The sequence below is a fragment of the Calypte anna genome, chromosome 8 (genome assembly GCF_003957555.1).
Source record: "Calypte anna isolate BGI_N300 chromosome 8, bCalAnn1_v1.p, whole genome shotgun sequence".
In the NCBI taxonomy this organism is placed as follows: domain Eukaryota; kingdom Metazoa; phylum Chordata; class Aves; order Apodiformes; family Trochilidae; genus Calypte; species Calypte anna.
This window is the reverse complement of record NC_044254.1, coordinates 12,555,508-12,575,942: the sequence shown is the minus strand read 5'-3', so window position 1 is coordinate 12,575,942 and position 20,435 is coordinate 12,555,508. Positions and strand designations below refer to the sequence as shown.

Below are 20,435 nucleotides of genomic sequence, written 5' to 3'. Positions count from 1 at the left end.
AAAGACTACTGCCCCCTACACAACTTTAGAACAAAGCGTAGCTAGAAAAAACAATCACTAGATCATTAATACAAAGATTAATCTAAAGAACTTTTCTGAACTTCTTTTCTTTAAAATATATCCTACCTGTAAGATTTTGCATCTCATTGAATCAAATACATACAAATATATATACAAAAGTCTTTCATAACCACTGAAGGTACTTGCTTTAGAAGTCATCTCACTGAAAGATCTCCATCCAAGTCACAGCTCTAGAGTATGGTATCCAGAAGAACACTTTGCAGTCATCGTTTGAGAAATGAGTCAGAGTCTGCTGCTTAGTGGAGCACCAGCATCACTTCCCACAACATACATGTCTTTCCTCCTGAACTCCCACCCAAGCTGGAACTCAGCCAGCGTCTGTTTAGCTTTTGAGATACACAGTAATCAACATGCAGTCTGGCAGGACTGCAAGCATACCAGAAATAAAACTGATAGATAAACCTCAGTACTTGCTATACATTGCCTTTAGCTTAGGCACTGAATAATTACCGCTGGCGGTATGTTATACACACAAGTCAGTTGTAGATATTCTTGAACAACATTTATGTCCTAAAAAGTGTTTTAAAAAGAAACCTTGTGAAGTAAATTTGAATCTCCATTGCAACAGACAGGAACACTTCCTTCCTCAGGACCACCTCAGGTGTACGTGACAGCAGAAGACAGTTTGACGTATTTTACAGTATGCTGTAGTAATACAGTATTTCACCCTTAGACCTTCGTATTAGAGAGCCACCCTCTACAGTTAATTCATGTATGGTATTTACCCATGTAGAGATGAAAGAGTAATAAATCCACCCATTCTTTGCTAAGGACTCCATCCATCAGTATACTTTTACATCTCATCTCTGAACTAAGAAAAAAAAGCTCCTTTTTTCCAAATTTATCTCAAAATCTCTGATCGACCCATGTTACTGTTTGTCACTGGTTGACAACACAATGCCATCATTCACCCTGTTACTCAGTCCTATGCCCAAGGATTTACCTTCGATCATTTTCCTCTCAGCACAAGTCAAACTATACTTAGATCGCAGCCCAAATTCTGGGTTTTTTTCATCCACAATATGTTTACCAAAACTGTTGTTTTCTTCCACTTCCTAAACTTCTTTTTCAGTCTCATTTTACCGTTTTATATGCAGTAACAGCAAACCCATACTGAATGCAATTCTCAGGTCAAAGAAGGAATTACACACTATAAATCTCCAGAAGATGCTGTATTTTAGGTGCCACACTAAGGCCCTCTTCAAGACTTACTTTTAATTTCTTTCTTTTCCACTACATGTTACTTAAAGTTTGCTGCTGTCTAACTTTGAGCACAACTACCTTTCCCTCCATAGGCTTGCTTAATGTTGCCTCCATCTTTCTCTTCCATCAGATGCCAGCCTGAAGCTTACCTCACATTATCACATTGCAACTGCAACTCAGTTTCAGTGGCTTATCTTGGCAGTTCTTGGAACAGAAGCTGCCTTTCATGAGCTGCTTGATAGAGCTGTTACTCATTCCCCTTGCATTCTGATCCCTCACAGAAATAATTTGCACTGCAACATTTTTGAAAAATGCACTATTTTCCTTACTACCTGGCTAATACTTAAAGGCTAAGGAACAAAAGGGAGGAATTTAACAAAAAAAAAGCAGAAATTTTGTCACCTTTACAGAGAACCTCTAGGATGGGTTGACCTGCACCATGTAACATACCTATCCCTGCTATCTCTACACTAGCTAAATTTAATAGTGTCATTCCCAGAAGATTCACATTTTTTTCAAGTATACAAAGAGACGATTACATTCTAAATAAAATTTAACATATTTCCTTACCTTATCAAGTGAGAATGTTTTAGTGACAGCGAAACCCCACCCAGCTTCAAAAGCTCTTCGAATCATTGAGGAACTAGTAGTAGGGGTTGCACTGGCAAGGCCAAAAGGATTTGGAAACTTCAGCCCAGCCATTTCTACACTGATGTCTACTAAATCGATAGGAGTATAGAAGAGTGGTAATTCTGGAACAGTAGAAACTGCAACACCATGCAATGACTGTAAAAGAACATAAAAATACTTTAATATCTGCTGATTAATTTTTATACAATTAATTATTAACCCCGATGAGGGAATATTTCATATATAATAGCACAAAGTTTAACTATTCTGTGTTCAAATTTGCAAATGAGAAAAGCATGCAAACACTTGCATGTGTAATATCTTCAGTCCAAACAGAATTCACACTGAAATATAATGCCACACCCTAAATAAACGGACAAAATAAAAACAACAACAACAAAACCAACAACAATAATAATAATAAAGTAGTCATTTTACATCCTGTACTGCTAGTGGGGTTCAGTCCGAGAATTCAGTCCAAGGATTCAGTTCCAGCCATTCTAAACAGCACATTCTGTTCCCTACAGCAGACAGCAACAGCAAGATTGAAAAAAACAAAAAACAAAACCAAAAACAAACCAGCAGGATATGCACATTCGACCCTTTCTAATTTTCTTCTCAGGAGTCAATCTATAACAAATGTAGGGACTTCCAAAAACTGAGTGGAGGCATCTATGTGCAGAATCACTCAGCCCTAACTCAGTGTATTTTAAATTCCTGCACATATTGTCCCCTCTTCTAAAGATTTTATCTGTCCAGTGGGATAAGCATCAATATATGAAAAACTATGATTGTTTTAATATTTAATTTTATTGATATGAATACTTCGAGGCTGAAATGCTTAGACTCTGATATGCGATTAAAGGAGAACATACATGTTACGGCTGTGACACTCTAGTTACTTTTGTTTTAATTTTTAAGACAGGCTTTTCCTCAGAGAGCCAGTGAAAATCTTTCAATGTAAACGTTGCATCTAATCCTGAAAAAAAAAGGCAGGGAGAAAATCTTTTCCCATGTATGGATACCAAATGGGATCCTGCTTGGTATTAGCATACCACAGCATACCACAGGCTGGGGCAGGGAGAATTAAAATCGTTGCTAACTCAGGTGGTTGGCTTAATAAAATCAAGAAATAAAGCAGGAATTTCTAACGCAAAGAAGCCCTACACATTCTGTGTTCCTAATAAATCTCAGTGTAAGATCACAGCAGTTTCTTCTACCCTTAAAAGTAAGATTTCTTCAGCAGGACAAAAAGAATCACTACTGCAGGTGTAGGAAAGGTTTTTCTGTAACAGAGTACAAAACCAGCCACTTACTAATTGGTCCCTTTTGGGTTTGTTTTGTTGGGTTTTCTCTCCTTTTCTTTTTCTTTTCCTATTTTTTCTTTTCCTTTTTTTTTCTTTTTTCTTTTTCTTTTTTTTCTTTTTCATTTTCTTTTTCTTTTTCCTTTTCTTTTTCATTTTCTCTTTCTTTTTCTTTTTTTCCTTTTTCTTTTTCTTTTTCTTTTTCTTTTTCTCTTTCTTTTTCCTTTTCTTTCTTTTCCTTTCCTCTTCTCTTCTCTTCTCTTCTCTTCTCTTCTCTTCTCTTCTCTTCTCTTCTCTTCTCTTCTCTTCTCTTCTCTTCAAGCTATTTACCTCATTTTTACATGTGAAAACTAATAAACATGGATGAGATGGTGTTCTTCTTTGTTTGCCTTACTGCCTTTTGTTTCCTACACTGGTTCAAAACCTGGAAGTTAATATATCTGGTTTTTGTCTGGTCTGCCTGGATTCACATCTCAGATTCTGATCCCAGATCTTCGATTCCTTGGATAGAAAGTATTCATTCAAGGGTCAAATCTTCTGATGGTTTAAAGCCACAGAAAGTTATGGAAGTATCCTACCCTTCATTACACAAACCTGAACGTGTCCCTGATGGTGGACATTGTAAGAAAAACTAATTTTTAAAGATTCCTAACACAAACACCACGCTCGCTTTCAGTATGACAACTTCTGTGAATATATTTCACTCTGTGGATCGTTCATGAAGTATTCCTTGTATAACTGTAAATATTGATTGCTGTAGACAGATTAAGTTCTTCATGTGCAGCACAAGGTATATTGTGCTGTTGCTTTTCCCAAACAGGACAATTTAACCTTTAAAATTTGTTCTCACCTAAAATTGCTTGACAGTGATTTTTAATTAGAGACATAAAATGAGCTTTCTGTACTAATCCTATAAAAGACAAAAAAACCCCCGATCAAATGAAGAACCAAACCTGAACATCCAACAGTGGAGTGAAAGACTTTTGAACCAGGTGGTAGAATACACCCATGCAAATAGTAGGCCTTGTCTACTGCATGCAATCAGGCAAACTGGCCACAAGCACCTTTCCATACATGCAAACAGGCCTATTCTTCCTGCCAAATTCGACCCCCAGCAGCCAGTGGCTAAATATCCTTGGAGATTTATCTCCCTCCTTCCTGCCACCTTCCTTTTTGCTCTGTTTATTTTTTGCTGTTTTTTCCTTTCAGCACAATGTTTACAAAAGAAATAAATTTACTAAACCCTGATGTGTTGTCTTCTAAAAGCAAAACTTTTGGCAAACTAAAATGTTTTATACCTCCTGAAAGCAAAATCATCTTTATAATGAAGGATTTCCTTGACATTGCACAAACAAAGTGGAAAAGAAAGACTGCAGGCAAAAGTTTATTTATAGTAACTCTTCCCTTGATTTTTAAAAATAGAGGACAAAAACTATGGCCCATTCCTCCTCAAATTTGATGACAATCAGCTGGGCTAATACTGCTGGTACTTATCATTCTAGTCACGACAATTTTTTGGATATTGGAAGATGGTGAAAAATCTCTAGCATGTTGCATGCAGTGGCCCTACCTTACTATTCCCAGGATACACCCAGAGGCAATAGCAGCACAGTCTGTGGTGCAGGGTTGAGAGACAGGATCTCAACTTTAGACCTGATGAAATTTGTGACATTCATTTCTTTAGATGGAGATAATTCTTAACTGCCATGATAGGTCTAACTCCATTTTTGGGCCTGTAACAAAGATAGACTGTGAAAGTGAGTAGTTGTATTACTGTTATTTTTCACAGACAGCCTTCTCTACAAATTGTACTGCTTGGAAGAATTTTCCTGAATATTTTCATGTCACTCCTGCTTTGCCCATTTTTATGCTAAATATAACTACTTTATTATTAAATCCCATCCATTGATCAAAAACAAATGAATGGCAACTGAGGCACCAAAGAGAACAGCAGTCTAAATTGTTTCTGCACAAGATCATAAAATCACTGTTGAACAAAAGTGATGGCTGTTACAAACCCCAAAGTATACAAGCCACTAAGATTATTTTAAAGAAATTTCTATGTCATTCATGGAGTAACTAGAAAGGCTAAATCCTGGAAAAAATGTTGTGAATAGTAGATAGTTGTACAAATTGGGTTGATTCTGTTTGGTTTTCTAATGACTTGCAAAGAACAGTTCTAGGAAGACTGACTACATTTTTTAACATGCTCCACTACAACTATCCTTAGTTACGCTTTGACTGGTCATGTTTATAGAAACTAACCTGACACAGCTGCAGGCAACAATTTCTGAGATTAATCTATACTTCATATAGTGGGGGGAAGACGTTAAGAGGCAGGAGATATTTAGGCAACTAATGATGGAAAGTTTCCAGCATAAGGGCAGCCAAGAAGCTTCTGTAAATAACTCCCAGTTTTGAACATAAGGCATTTCTGCTGGAGAGTCCTTGAGTCTGGATCTCATGCTTCACCCGACCATGTGCCAGTACTTGCAATGATTGGAGTTTCAAGGCACATATCAGGTCCATCTGTTTGCTTAGCTTTTTGCCTGGACTAGGTTGGGATACAATCAGTGTGCCATTCAAACAGCTCATTCTGCCAGTACTCAGAATGGCATTTCTTAGTTTGTGTCTTTGATGTGTTCCTGGGTACGTTGAGAAAACCTGTGGAAGAGCTTTATTTTGTTAAAGGCTGACTGCATTATTTATAGATAAATAGCTGAGATAGTTGGTGTTTTTTTGAAATGGCTACCTATTCCTGCAACTAAAACAGAAATGGATAGATGGTATCTATACATTTATTTGAAATTTATTGTGTACTCAATCCAGACACACAAATCACAGGACTCAGATCACAGGAAGGTGAGTTCCCTTAAGAATCTCAAAGCATAGGGAAAATAAGGTGGCGTGTAAGAGCGTTCTTCCATTTTATATTGGAATTCTCCAGAATTCAGGGCTGTGAATGGAATACATGGACACACATGCACAGGGCATGCACATGCAGACATAAACACCAAGGTAGCACCATCCTTCTCTAAATAGCTTGTTTAAAAACCAAACTCTCCTCCAGTCACTAAAATTTCTACCAGGTCCTAACACTGGACTTGGTAGATTGCCAAATTACAGTACTCTGCACCACAGCAACCAGATTTTAAAAGGGCTGCACATCCAAATAAATGCCCCTGGGCAACCCATTCATCTAACAGCTGGAAAGGTGACACTTGACATTTGGAAACCTTCCTGTGAAGACTGCTGGAAGGCTTTCCCATTAGCTTCCTGGTGAGACTGTAAGGTCAAATAAGCTGCCTTGAATCCTGCAAAGGGTAACAGAAATGTTCTAGTATCACAGAAGCTTGCTTTATTTAAAATTCTAATTCTCAATCCATGACTATTCAGATTTTTTTCCAAAGTATTCAATACATTCCGGAGGAGAAAAAGAAGCAAGCTTTGAAGAGGAAGCAACAGGAGGGTTTTAAAGTGATTAATGTATTTCTAGAGGTTAAAGAAGCCTTCTTCTTTTAAAAAAGCAGATTTCTCCCTCTCCCCCTAGCACAGTTACCCAGATTTACTGCACACTGAGAAATTAAGGAAGCAGGTCAGGAATACAAAACGTTTCCCACTCAGCATTTTCATTGGGTCTAAGAAGGCAGGACATAAACAGGGCTATAGAAAAAGTGAGAAAAATTATGCATGGATACTAACAACAAGTTTTCAGTTGAAGTATTTTTAGGAAGTGAAATCAGACCCCAACAGCATGAGATTGCACAAACATGCAATCAGAGAGTCTTTGAGCAGATGGGTGGGGGAGAAAGACATTGAGCTGTTACAGTCCCAACTTCAGTTGTTCGAATCTCTTTTTATGGGAGAATGAATCATGTAAGATGTTTCTAAAAAGTTCCTTGCACTATGAACACACTCTGTCAGATGGTTCTCCACACACATCCTGTGTCTGCAGGTCCCTCTGCAGCTCATCTAGACTTTGTGCTCTTTCTTTTACTACGAAACTTAGGGCAGAGGTGCTCAGTCAAGCACCACACAAGGAGCCTGGAAAGGGAACACACATTAACCAGTCTGTATCCCTTAAATTCAAATTTCTCAGGTAAATCTTCCTTTGCATTATTTTCCTCTGTGCATTCTTGTTTCCACTTTATCTGCCTCATCAGAGCAAACTTGAGTTCTGGTGTAGATTTGAGTGCTCTGTAAACCGTTAAGTATACCTGACCTCTGAAAACACAAACATTGTCCTCCTCAGGTAGCAACATTGGCAGTAGTTAGTTATTACTTTACACACTATTGAGAGATTTTGCTCTGTTCTTTTCCCCAGTTATGCTATTAGGACTTTTACTTGCACTTTGTATTGTGCAGGAAGGCTTGCCACCCTTCAGTAGAATGCAGAGCCAGGACCAAGAAAATGTTGGTTGGATTTTCGTGTCAAGGTAATATAAGGAAGCTACCCAAACACAAGAATGTGACCCGAGTTCAGTTAATATATAATGTTCAAATCATCAGATAACATAGATACTAGTTCTTCAGAACTTCTATTTTTAATCTAAAACATGATAAAATTCTTTTAACGATCACAATAAAAAATATAAAGCAGACAGAAAGAGGAAAGATAATACTTTCAAAAAATCACCTGTATGTATCTGTGCATGTACCAGGAAGCTTGTTTTCCATCATTTACTGATTCCACTGTAGTGTTAGCAAGACCACCGATGTCACCCCCTGCAAAAACCCAGGGTTCACTTGTTTGCATAGTTTCTGGATCTACTTCAGGAAGACCCCATCTGTTAAACTTGATAGGTGCCATGGCCTCTCTGACTGTAATTGAAGTGAACAAGTATGTTAATAGAAGAAACAAAAAACTGTTGCTAAAATCTGTCAAATATACACTGGTCACAATTAGAAAAGAAGTTCCAAGTCCTAGCTCTTTCATTTATTTAAATCTAATTTTACACTAGAAATTAAAAGTTCTTTTATAATTTTGAATGTTTTTGCTAAGCTAGTGGAGGTAAGCAATTAGTAACAGAACTCAGGCAGAACAAGATGCATTATATAGAACAGCAGTTTGCTGCTATCAGAAAGCAACCAGATCCTGTGAGCCTGCAAAGCCAGACTTGCATACACAAGTGTCAAAAGAATTAAACTTCTCAGTGCAGGCTCAAGAAATAGTTGGTGCTAATGCTCCTCTGGTCACTCCTTGAGAACATACTGCATAGCCCAGTAGCTGGGATTCAAAAGTCATTCTCACTGGCATTATGTATCTCTCAGGTAAAAAGTCCAGCATTTCTCAAAATCCTATTAATGAACAACATTAACAAAAGGAAGAAGAATTTTCCTCCTTTTTCCTCTACCCATAGCTTTGTACTGCACTTACCACATCAACATGTTTTTCTCCTGAAAAGCCTACCACATAGTTTCTTGTGCACCTTAATATGCAGCATATGATTTTTTGAGGTTTAACGCAAAAAATATTTATGATACAATTCATAGAAATTCATTTATATCTCCAGAATTTACCTCCCACATTTATTAACCCTCACAGCAGAAATTATAGTTTGCCACTTTTGACAGGTCATTATTAAACCTTACTGAAAAATTTTTGATGGAACATTTTCCTACCAGGAAATTATGCTATCACAGCTTTGACTTTAAGAAAGTATGATGGTTTTAATGAAATTTAATTCTGAAAAGAGGCAGATATATTTCAATAAAGTGAAAACCATCCTGATTTAATATTTAAATTCAGAACATCCTGAAAATCAGGCTGTTAGTAAACAGCAAATACAGGCATTCTACACATGAACTATTGTTTAAAAAAATAATGTGGATGTGGAAATTTAAAAAAAAATATTTTTATAATGAATGGCTTTTTTCAAATGGCATTAAGTACATATAAATGTTCAGAAAAAAATAATCTTTCTCTATGTTAACATAATTTTATTACACATTTTTAATCATTTTATTACAATCGCAATGACACTTCAAAGTAGCTTCATGAAGACACTCACTTTTTCAATAAATCTTTTTAACAAATGTTGATGGTGTATATCATAATGAAGGGGGGTTGTTTAGCTTTGTTTACAGGAACTGAAGATTTTACAATAAAATAAAGCTTAAAATTGCAGCATCCCTGAGGGACATACCACTAGCAGATGCAGATTGCCAAGGTCAATTAAACTGATGTAGTTGTGCTGTCATATACATAAAAGAGAAACCTGCCAGTATAAGACAAGAATACTTCTCCAATACGAGGGCAACCTGACAGTGCTGCCCCAGCACATGCCTGAGTTTACAGCAAGCTTCAAATGCATCTTCCTTGCACATCGTCACGACAAAATTTTCTTCCCAGGCTCTGTATCTCCTTTCACCTTCAAATCATATAATAGAAGTGTATTTCAAAGTGAGGGATGTGTATAAGGTGGGGTAAAATAATAAACTAAGAAGTAAGGCACAAACATTGTCACCTGCTTGTCCCACATATGCAGACATACAGAGGACTCAAATCCAAAGTATTTTTTTGCAACTGGTTTAGAAGCCAGCATCACAGAAGATAGTTTTCAGGAAACGCTGTGGCATGTTTTCCTACCAGACATATTTATTTTACTTCAAGACCTATTGCTTGCATAATCCTTCTTATCCTGCATATACTTTTGGCATAACTTGGAAAAAATATGTTTTGCATAGTAACAGAATAAAAAACTTATGGTTTCCTTTAAAAATATTTAAATTACTGAAAGTTCAATAATCAGACCACACCAAACACAGCCTTCATATTCAGATATTTCTAGTCTGGAAAATTGGTTTTTTGGTTTGTTTGTTTGGGTCTGGTGTTTATTTTGGTTTATTTTTTAAAAAAGGAAAGTGCTGATAATGGCTGATAGTTTTATTAAGAGTGCTTCAGTAATATTTACAAATCAATACATTAACTTTCTCTTTATGTCTCAGACTGTCTATACTTCAAGAAAGCTTTTGATCATCTTATATTTGCTATATAGAGGACAATTTATTGCATGCAGTGGTACCATCTCAGCATGTTGTCTAGGGAGTTCTAGCAAGTTAAATACATACAGGCATGTAAAGACATGTTTGGAAAAAAAAAAACCAGGGGAAAACTTGATGCTGATTTAATATTGGGGATTCAATAGATGACTTTTGTTTCTCCGAGACAGGACTGAACCACAGTAAAGGTGTTACTGGACAAATGCTACTGGAGATGTAGGTTTTAAGAGGCCATGATCTAAAATTGCAAGTTCTGAGTACTTATTTCATCTTGTGGAAAAACAGGGTATTACTTCTGTTATCCTGGATCTATTACATTTCTCAAATCTACCTTTGGATTGTTTTGTGATAAAATAGCTGTGTCTGAATATAATTATACAGAAAGCTTTTCGAGTATAAAGAACGCCCATAATGCCTTTGCCTGAAGCATCTCCCCAGGGAATGGGGACTTGTCTGCCAGATCAGTATTTTCAAAATTGGGAAAGAACATTTTCCTGGTGGTAAGGTTGACATGGTATACAGCAGCTATTTCATTCAGTCTTTTTTGTAATCTCCAAGATTTAGCGTAAGTAAAAAATAAGGGCATGACTTAAAAGCATCTTATATAAGAGTTCCTAATGCTCTCACAATTTGGATGTGATACCTGGGACAGCTGTGAGGCTGAAGGGACAACCTCCTAGACCACATGCAGAAAAAATGGAAGAACTTTGTTCTTCACAAAGGGAAGTCCATTCTCTGCATCTGGTAGTGGTGACAGAGAGTCTAAGGGCTTTAAAACTGAGCTTGAAAGGAGGTGACCTCAACTATTGGGCTCTCTGAATTGCTGTTTTGACAATGAACAATAAGCAAACTAAATAGCTAATGTTTTTGCTTGTGCGTTATTTGGGACAGGGGCAAAAAAAGAGTGGTCTTTAAATTTCCGCACCTTCCCATTCTCTAAGTTTTAAAAAATAATATAGGTTTTCTCTTGAAAATTCAAACTAAAATCCTGTGCTGCCTTCTCCTCCATATCCTGGTGAGATATTATATATCATTTGAAAAGATCATTCTGGATGAAAGAAAACCTACAATTGAATTATTCTGATGCTATCAAATAATGCTAGCACAAATAACACCAAACAAAAGGACAGATCTGACTTTACGTTCCAAATTTGCTATACTCACACAGCAAACACAATTGGAAAAGCAGCAGCAAATTCTAGCATTTGCAAAAACAATATTAAAATATGTGAATACAGGAAAAATATTTTAATTAACAAAACAAATCAAATGGAAAAGATTCCTCAAATAAAGCTTTAAAAATGAGTCTGTGTGTGTTTGACTGCCATGACTAATTATGTATCCATGTAATGTGTGTTCAATTTGGGCTTATTTAAATAGCAGAAATGCTCATTAGCTCCAGTATATCTGTGAAGCTTCAATAAACAGTTTAATGGTTTTTATGTTTAACCAATTTCATAAGTTCCTGTAATTTTAGCTTTAGTAGCTCATTAATGTCCTTTTGATACTCATCTTACAGACTTCCTTTAGAGTGAATACTAGCATTGCTTCAGAAAAACACAAATATACTGTAACTTTCTTAATCTCAAATCTGAACTTTAGCTGTCACACACACTGGCAGACTGATTAACTGCTGACACTGCCCAGTCTAAATGCCCAGCAAATAAAGAAAGGCTTCCCACAGCCTCTGCCCAACTAGCATGCTGAAGCAAAGTGAAAAAGTTTGACTGGATAAAGCTGGGTCCAGGAATGGTAGGAGAGGCTCCTCCTACAAACTGGTACTGGCTTTTTCTCCTTTTGCCGTATTAGGTGAAAGAGCTGAATTCCTGCTCTAAGATAACTCTTCTTCAGTTAAATCAAATTCCAAGTTTCGTCAGTTTGCTCGTGGCATTGTTCATTTTTCAGCCCCATTAGTATTTTCATCACTTTTTGGTGGAGAATATCTGAATATCTCCATCTCTTGAACAGAAAAATGTGCTTCCTTTATAAAAAAAACAAAAAACAAACAAACAAACGAACCTCACAAGAATATGTTTTTGGTGCTTGCTTTTGAGGTTTTTTAAATTAATTTCTTTTTGTTATGCATGCTGAGGTAGGCTGGAGACTTGGTCTAATCCAGATCAATGGGGAAAAGAAAATTTCACTTTCAATAAGACAGCTTAGTCAAAAAATAAAGGTTTGAAAGCATCTGAAATGGTATGCTCAAAGCAAACACTTTATTCCCTAAGTCCTAGTTTCTTTTCACTTCCACAACATCCAAAACAAATGCCTTGCATTATTCCTTGTAAGTTGATCACCATTCTAATAGCAGTTTCACCAAATATACCGTGTGAAATTGAGGTGTATCACTCACCCCAAAGGTAAATGACTCTTCTTTCATTATCAGCTCAATGCATGACTTTGTTCCCCTCCCATTTTGTATTCCTATTTAAAAATCCCACAAGTAATTTAGACAGTGAATGCATAGTAGAGGAGTTCAAGCCTGGCACAGTGTTATGGATAAGCAACTTGGTAAGTTCAACCTTTTAGCTGAAGCAGTTTTTAATGTGGGTGAAAACAGAAGCACACAGGTCTATAAATCACAACAAAACATACTGATTGCACAGACTAGTATTTGATTTACCACCTCGGGTTATGGAAAACCTTCCAAAAAAACCTAAGCAGAAGGTTCTAAAAGCAACCACAACAAAACTTCTCAGTCAGCTCAATTCAACCAACAGAGAGGCTCATGAATCTCATTTCTTTAAATTAATTTGAAGCAGTGTTAACGATAATGTATACACAGAAAATGACGATTTAAGAGGTCATACATTTTATGTCCCTGAGATATATCTGGAAGTGTTACCAGACTCTGCTCAGATTATTTTAGATTTACAATTTTCCTTGATTGAAAAGATTCACAAAAGCACACTATGTTAAGAAATTTTGAAATTCACTTTTCACTGTCAGAACCAGCATCGCACTACAAAATTTTCTGGTGACATGGATGCTGAGGCACTTGCCAAATCCTCTATCAGAGCACTTATACCCAAAGGACCATGACAACCTATCAAAGGGTAATCGGCTGGCACGACCATGCCCTGGAGAGAATGGCACATTGATCACTAAGGCTTCCAGAAACTGCTAACTTTGATGAGCATCTCCAGGCTGAAGATCTGTTAATTTTATAAATGTCTTTTGATGAGTCAGTGTTTTTTTACTTTCAAGGTACATTTATTGTATGTGCCCAAGGTCTTCAAATCTAAACCAGTGTCACAGGAGAACAGTATGAGTCCTGCTCAGCTCCCATGTTCTTAGCTGTACTTATGTTCTTCAGCTTTCTTCCTGCTACATCCAGACAAATTGTTCAGTCTCTGAAATGTCATCTATGTGCCAGTTTCTTTATCTTTACAATGGACCTAAGTAATTGTTAATTTTTAAGACGTAAGTTTGTAAAGTGTGACTAAATAATGAGACAGCCTGGACAAGCACAGGTGAATTCAACAAATACTGTAAATCTGAGAGAAGCCACAGTTCTCTAGTATATGCACAAGAAATTAGTGATACCCTGAGCAGCTGAACCAGAATAATCAATCCGTCTTAATTCTTTTTAATTTAATCTGATCTGAGATTCTGCTCTGTACAAAAATATACAAAAAACTGTTTTGCTATCAGACTCCAAAGTTTGGTTGCAAGAGGTATACCTAAAGGCAAAAGAAATTCCTGTGAAGAAGACCAACTGCAAGCAGCTGTGCAACCTCCAGAGGACATATTTCATGAAACTTCCAAAGGACAGAAAATGGCTGCAGCTAAAGTAAAAATCAGCTTTAACAGAATGCATTAGTCAGGTTTACCTTTGTCGCTTAAAATGGAGCCAAAGGCACTGATCACCACATCAGCTTTCAAACGGACAATCTGATCCTCATCTTCTTTCCAGTTTCCATCATTGTCTTGTTCAGTTCGGACAAACTCCATAGCAACAATTTGTCCACCTCCAAGTACAACTTTCCGAGGAGAGAGGAAAGGTAGAAATTCACACTTCTCTTCTTTCGCAAGTTCCATCTGTAAAGTAGAAGCAATAAAATAAACAGCTTGAACATTACTGTGCTTTTATGGGGAAGAGGAGAACCATTTTTTGACTCAAGATGCTTCCACACATTCTTCTGTGGAAGTCACCTATGGATGCATAATGACAGTCAGCTTAATACCAACTTCAGAGCCTCCTGTGCTGTTAAGTTAAGCAGTTCTAGACAGGGGCACTAGGTAAATTTGCAATGTAAATATTTCTCCTATGTATTCCCTTACAGTTAACAGATACTTTGAATACTCATTGGTCCTCCCAAGGGCAAAAGAATTACATTGTGTAACTATTTGTGTCCTTTAAGAAGAGGCCTAATATTCCCAAGTACATGCCCTGATTTGTGTTATTTTACTATGATTTTAAGATGTTATTATATGCTGGCTACCATGTGCAAACAATAATTTTCTGAGTGACTTACAGACTTACAATCTCCTGAATCTCCACTGTGGTCAAACTGCTGAAGTCAAACAACATCTTGTCTTTGCAAAGTCTTCAGGATTTGATTGTCTACTCTTACACAGCAAAAATTTTTGAACATGTAATAACCAACCTGATACCATTCTAGCATGGTCATTACTGACTGAAGCTAATTTTATTTTACTTTTTTTCAAGGCCACTGCATGGCTGGATGTATAAAAATATTGGCAGCTTTTTGGAATTTACTCAGGCTACTAATAAAGTTTTTGGTTCAGAGTGACAGTTTATTCTTGGTTAGCAAGAATCTGCATAGCACAGGAGTTTGTCTGTGCAATGGCTTCAGTTATCTTGTTATGTCTAGCATTCTTAAAGTGCAGTGGGAGCAAAAGTAAATTACACATCTATTACTTTTTTTGGTATCTCCATTCCCCTTCTATATGACCTCTAGTATCTATCAAACTACCATAAAACTCATGATAAAGATGGATTAGATGTCCTCATAGCCTCAGGTATGTAAAAGTGCAAACTACATACCAAATAAATAATGGAAAAAGACAACCAAAATAAGAAAACCTATTTTGAAAAACCCTCCTGTAATACAAGTATACTGAGGAAGCAGTCAGTTTCAAAAGGTGCAGATGTCCTGATAAATGCCAAAGTGCCAAGTCAAACTAAAAATCAAATTGAATGCTGAAATCTGTGATGAATGACATTATTGTATTGCCATTGTCAGTGATTCAAAACAAAAATCACTGTAAGTCATTTTCTTACAAGATTTTATAGGTTCACAAGGCAATGACAGAGTCTCTGAGATGCAGCCAGAAGGCATCATTCTAGGATCTAATCATGACCCAAAGACTCACCTACAATACTGAAATGTCTGTTTGATCTCTGGAGTGCTTCCAAAATTAAACATTTTGCTGTATTTTCTAATTTCCAAGAAATTCTGCCCCATGCATGCAAATGCATCTCTCTAACTTGACAAAAAACAGGTACAATTGAGGAAAGATATTTATAGAGCAACCATATAAAGTGAGCTTCAGATCTTTAATAAACATTTATACATTTTAAGAGAATTTTTATCAAAAATCTTAAGCACCTATTGCATACTTTCAGGCCCTGTAGTAATAACAACCAATATTCCTTCTCATAAATGCTGTTATTCAATTTCACCTCTTCTGGGACAGCTCTGATATTAGTGAATCCCTTCCTGAAGACCACAAACACGCGTCGAGCTCCACAGCGCAAAGCAGATGTTGCACAGTCAAAAGCAGTGTCTCCTGCACCCAGTACAATCACAGTTCCACGCATTGATGGCAATGGAGAGTGACAGGCACACATCCCTGAAAGATGAAAGGAAAACCCTATTTTCAAGTAGAAAAACCATTTCTGCATGACAGCTTTAAAGGTACTTGTACTCAAAGCTGTGTAAAATTGCATCTTACAATATCCAAGCATCGAGTGTCACTATCAAATTATTCTGCTTCACTAAAAACCAGTTTTATTCCTCTTTTAAGATATGCACATATACATAATTTCATAGTCAGTTCTCTAAGCAGCTGCACCTTTCTATCTGGAAACAGTTCAAATGTACAATACATCTGTAGGACTGTGGGCCCTGTCAGGTTAAAATTAGCATAGTGGGATACTTTTACTCAAAATTTATCTCTCATCAGAATCATCCTTTCAGTAAAAAACAAAACAAAAATGCAAACCCAGTACTTTTTAAGAGAGTAAAAAAATTAACGTTTACGTATTTGCAAGGGAAACACCTTTCAGTGGAAAGCACATTAAAAAGTGGTATTGAGAACTCAATGAGCAGGGAGAATGTGTATTTTACTGTGGATAAGCCTACTATGTCGCTAAATAAAAGAATTAGAATACTGAAAAAGAGTTCAGAACAGGATATAGGATGTGTATGTTTTGTTTTAAAATTCCATGCTTTGAGGAGCAAAAGGTGGCTACAGCTACAGACAGACAATAGGAAAATTAAGTGACCATGTTAACTAGCGGGCAATATCAAAGAGCTGTCAGTCAGAAAATTAGTTTGTCATAGTTCATTCTCTTTTTCATTGTGGACATAGTATAGAACAATATTATTACATATTCTGGCAAATAAAGGATGCTACTTTGCAACATTTTCAAAGATATGGATATATAGGTCCTTATGCAGGCAGGCTACTTAACAGTATATATGAATGCTACATGTCCATACAGAATCTTAGAAAGTATTTTTAGTCTGATTATTACAGAAGTGTATTTTTTTTAATGCAAGATTTATTTTCCCCTTGTCAATCTACAAATTTTTACAGTGCAGACCTGCAATCTGTTTCATTTTTAAACATATCTTTCTTCAAGCCCCCCCCTCCCCCTTTTCTCCCAACCAATATGAGCTCACTTTGAGCTTAAGAAAAGAGATAGAAATAAGAATTTGATCAAAATGGCAGAGAAATGGAACAGATGGGATGCAGAATTTCCCTTCCTAAATATTGTACATAAGATGGAGTAATAAAGTTTGCTTTTATATGCAAAATAATTTGCCACAGAAGATATTCTTTTACACATTGTTTATAGAAAGATAAAAAAGAAAATCAGTTTGTAGGCAAAAAAGGTATAGGGGTGGTTAAATATGGAGTCATAGGTACAAGACTATATAATGCATGAAGTATTTTCCCAGGAAACTCTACATAGAATTTCAGTTTTATCAGCACACTGAGGAATTTAGACCATGTGGGAACATGGTGTAAAATTCACATTCATCTTGGGCTTGTGGCTTCACAACTAGGGCCACTGAAAGCAGCAAACTCCTTGAGGAACAAACACAGATATCTCTGTACTTGAAAAAAAGATGTAAAAAAGTAAAACAAAACTGCAGCTGGTGGCTATAAACTGAGTTTTTTCTTCTTAACTCCTGGCATACCACTGTTGTCCTGAGTCTTAGACTGTAAGTTCTTTGGGAAAGGAACAAACACTCCCTCAAATGTGCCAGTAAAACATGGACCATGTGACTTGAGATCCGGTGAAATTGTTTATCAATAACATGCAAAGCAGCTGCCTATGGGTCACCACCAACACCTTCTTTAATACCAGATTTTTTCAAGACCATCTTATATACACAATTTTTAACAACATAATTTATAAAAATCAGAAGGTTGTGACTTTTGAATATATTTCAAAATAACGAATATAACTTATTAGGGCTAATTATTTGCCATGTGCTTAGATTTTTATGTGACTAATTGCTTTTTAGTCTCCAGGACTGACTTTCCTGACCACAGTCCTGAGGCTGCAACTCACAGAGAAAACCCTGCCCCAGACCTGTTCACTGGGTGGTGCTTCCAAATGACATGTCCTGCTGTGTGACCAGCTACCCAGTTTGATATGTCAGTAACTGGTAATGACAGAACATAACTGCAACAAATACATCATATCACAAACCTGGTTTACTTGCCATTGCTACCAAAGGTAGGAAGTCTTTGGATGTGTAGAATCCTTGATCCATTCTCAGTCCTTGGAATACACTGTCTGTGTTTGGTTCTGGTAAACCTAAAATAGACATTTTAAGGTGTATCACAGCTACATGGGAAATTTCAATGATAATTATATTTTCCACACTACGCACACGTTCTCAAAATATGTCCTCAATGCAAGCACTTATACAAACTCTTAGATGTTTCTAAAATATCACAAATGACTGTAGTTTCATGCTTCCAGTCTGTAGCTTACATAAGTGGTGGTCTTTTAATAGGACTTGCACTCAAAAATAAGATCATTGGATAAGATATGTACTCATATAATTAATAATAATAATATATGCGTACTCATAATAATATGTGTACTCATGTAACTGAATAAAGTTACTATAATACAAGAAAAAAAGAGTTTATTTTTAGTTTTGACAGTTTCAAAGTCTTGCAAGCAAAAAAATTCTGAAATCTTTGTATTTCAAATATCTCAGTCTATTGAGCACTTTATCTCTTGTTTATAAAATATATCTATAAAAATCACTGTTTCTGAACACCTGACTTTCAAAACATCACTGATCCATAACTGGATATTGGGAAAAATAAGGTTAGAAAATACTAACACATAGTGAATTTCAAGACCGTTGAGTGCTGCACTTTCTGATTAGACTGGGATATCAGCTAATAAAGAATGAATAATGGATAATGGATAATGGATAATGGATAATGGATAATGGATAATGGACAGGGGCTCCTAGAAATTGCGCTCTTGAAAGTAAAATATGCAAAATGCATTAAGGACATTATTTTAAGTCATCATAGGTTTTCCTCTATGTGTAAATTGCAAAATCCTTTATGGCAAGAAGATGACCACAAAAAAAGCTCTCAGTGACTGCCTAGTGACTGCAGCTACTTCTGTTGATGCACCTGTAAACCACCTCAGAGGCCTCAGTTTACTATGTCATCAGCAAGATGTGTAGCCTGCATCAAAGATAATTTCCTTTCTACCTAACAACTACCTCCATTCATAAACACAGAGGAAGCCTCATAAATATTTTTTCACATATTTTTTCAGCTTTTATCATCCAATGAAAATTATTTTGTCTTTAACAACATCAGTAATTTAGCTCCCATAGGCTGAAGAAAGAGTAGAAGTAAAGAAATATTCCATTGTTCAGTGGTTCAGTTTCATCACTAGTCACTGAAATCAAAGGAGTTCGACTAAGAATGCATTAAATTCAATAACATTTAATCTGGATGATATGACCCCAAAATACCCACAAAAAACAGGTAATCATGTCACTTTATGCTATTCATTTTATTATTTAATTTTGCTGAGAACTCAATTAAAACCAATTTTTCAGTATTTATATTTGAAGGAAAAGGAGGGGATTTTTCTCTTATACCCAGAAATAATTGACACAATTTCAAGCTCCGAGCCAAGAATCTGCTGGAAGTTGTGTGGTATTCTGATGCATCTCCTTTTGCTGTTTAGTATTTGCCAGTATAATGATTGCATTTGAGTGTTATACTAGAGACACTAAGTACTTCTTACAGCCACTAAGCTAACCAAGAAAGACACAGAGGCAGACAAACAGAAAGAACTGAAAAGATCCACTTTAGATAGGTATCCTTTCACAATAAACAACCACCCCACAGAGGTATCCTTTGCTGAAAGATCAAATATTGATAAATAGCCAACAGCCTCTCAGGAGACAGAGCGCTTTACAGAAAAAAAAAAAAACAAAAACACAGCTGTAGAGGAAAAATGTGGTTTCAAGCAAACAGTTTTAGAGAAAACAAATTTTTAAAACCCCAGTCATCTATGAAAGACACAATTCAGGTCAAAATAATGAACGAAGAGGAATACCCTTTGAAGATAAATCAGAAAGATCCTTCAGCAAACAAGAATTCACACACTAGTGTGAATAGCTAGGAGAAAATAGCCAAGAAAAAAGTGATTAGAAAAACAAGAGGTCTTTCCCCAAGATTTTAGGCTGAAGCCAATCGTAGTCAGTTCTCTGCTTGCATTACACCTAAAAGTTTTATTTATTTATTACTTGGTACGGAGCATGCCCAGAGGAGAGCCCCAGAAATTATTAGAGGACTGCAGCATCTCCCCTGTGAAACCAGGCTGAGGAAGAGGAGGCTCTGAGGTGACCTTAAAGTGGCTTTCCAGTGGTACCTGAAGGGGGCCTACAAAAAAGTTTGGGTAGGGCTTTTTGCACAGGTGTTCAGCGAGGGGACAAGGGATAATGGTTTAAAACTTGAAGA

The 20,435-nt window shown here is 36.4% G+C and overlaps 1 protein-coding gene across 1 annotated transcript in view; it reads right to left on the bottom strand.

Moving 5' to 3' along the window:
* The window catches only part of DPYD (dihydropyrimidine dehydrogenase), a 340,069-nt gene that overhangs the window by 160,383 nt on the left and 159,251 nt on the right, over positions 1 to 20,435 (bottom strand). Inside the window, exons 9-13 of the mRNA XM_030455551.1 lie at positions 18,136 to 18,243; positions 15,871 to 16,040; positions 14,054 to 14,261; positions 7,855 to 8,039; positions 1,855 to 2,070 (exon numbers count right to left, since the gene is read on the bottom strand). Coding sequence (XP_030311411.1) covers positions 1,855 to 2,070; positions 7,855 to 8,039; positions 14,054 to 14,261; positions 15,871 to 16,040; positions 18,136 to 18,243 — 887 coding nt within the window. The remainder of the gene's footprint in view (positions 1 to 1,854; positions 2,071 to 7,854; positions 8,040 to 14,053; positions 14,262 to 15,870; positions 16,041 to 18,135; positions 18,244 to 20,435) is intronic.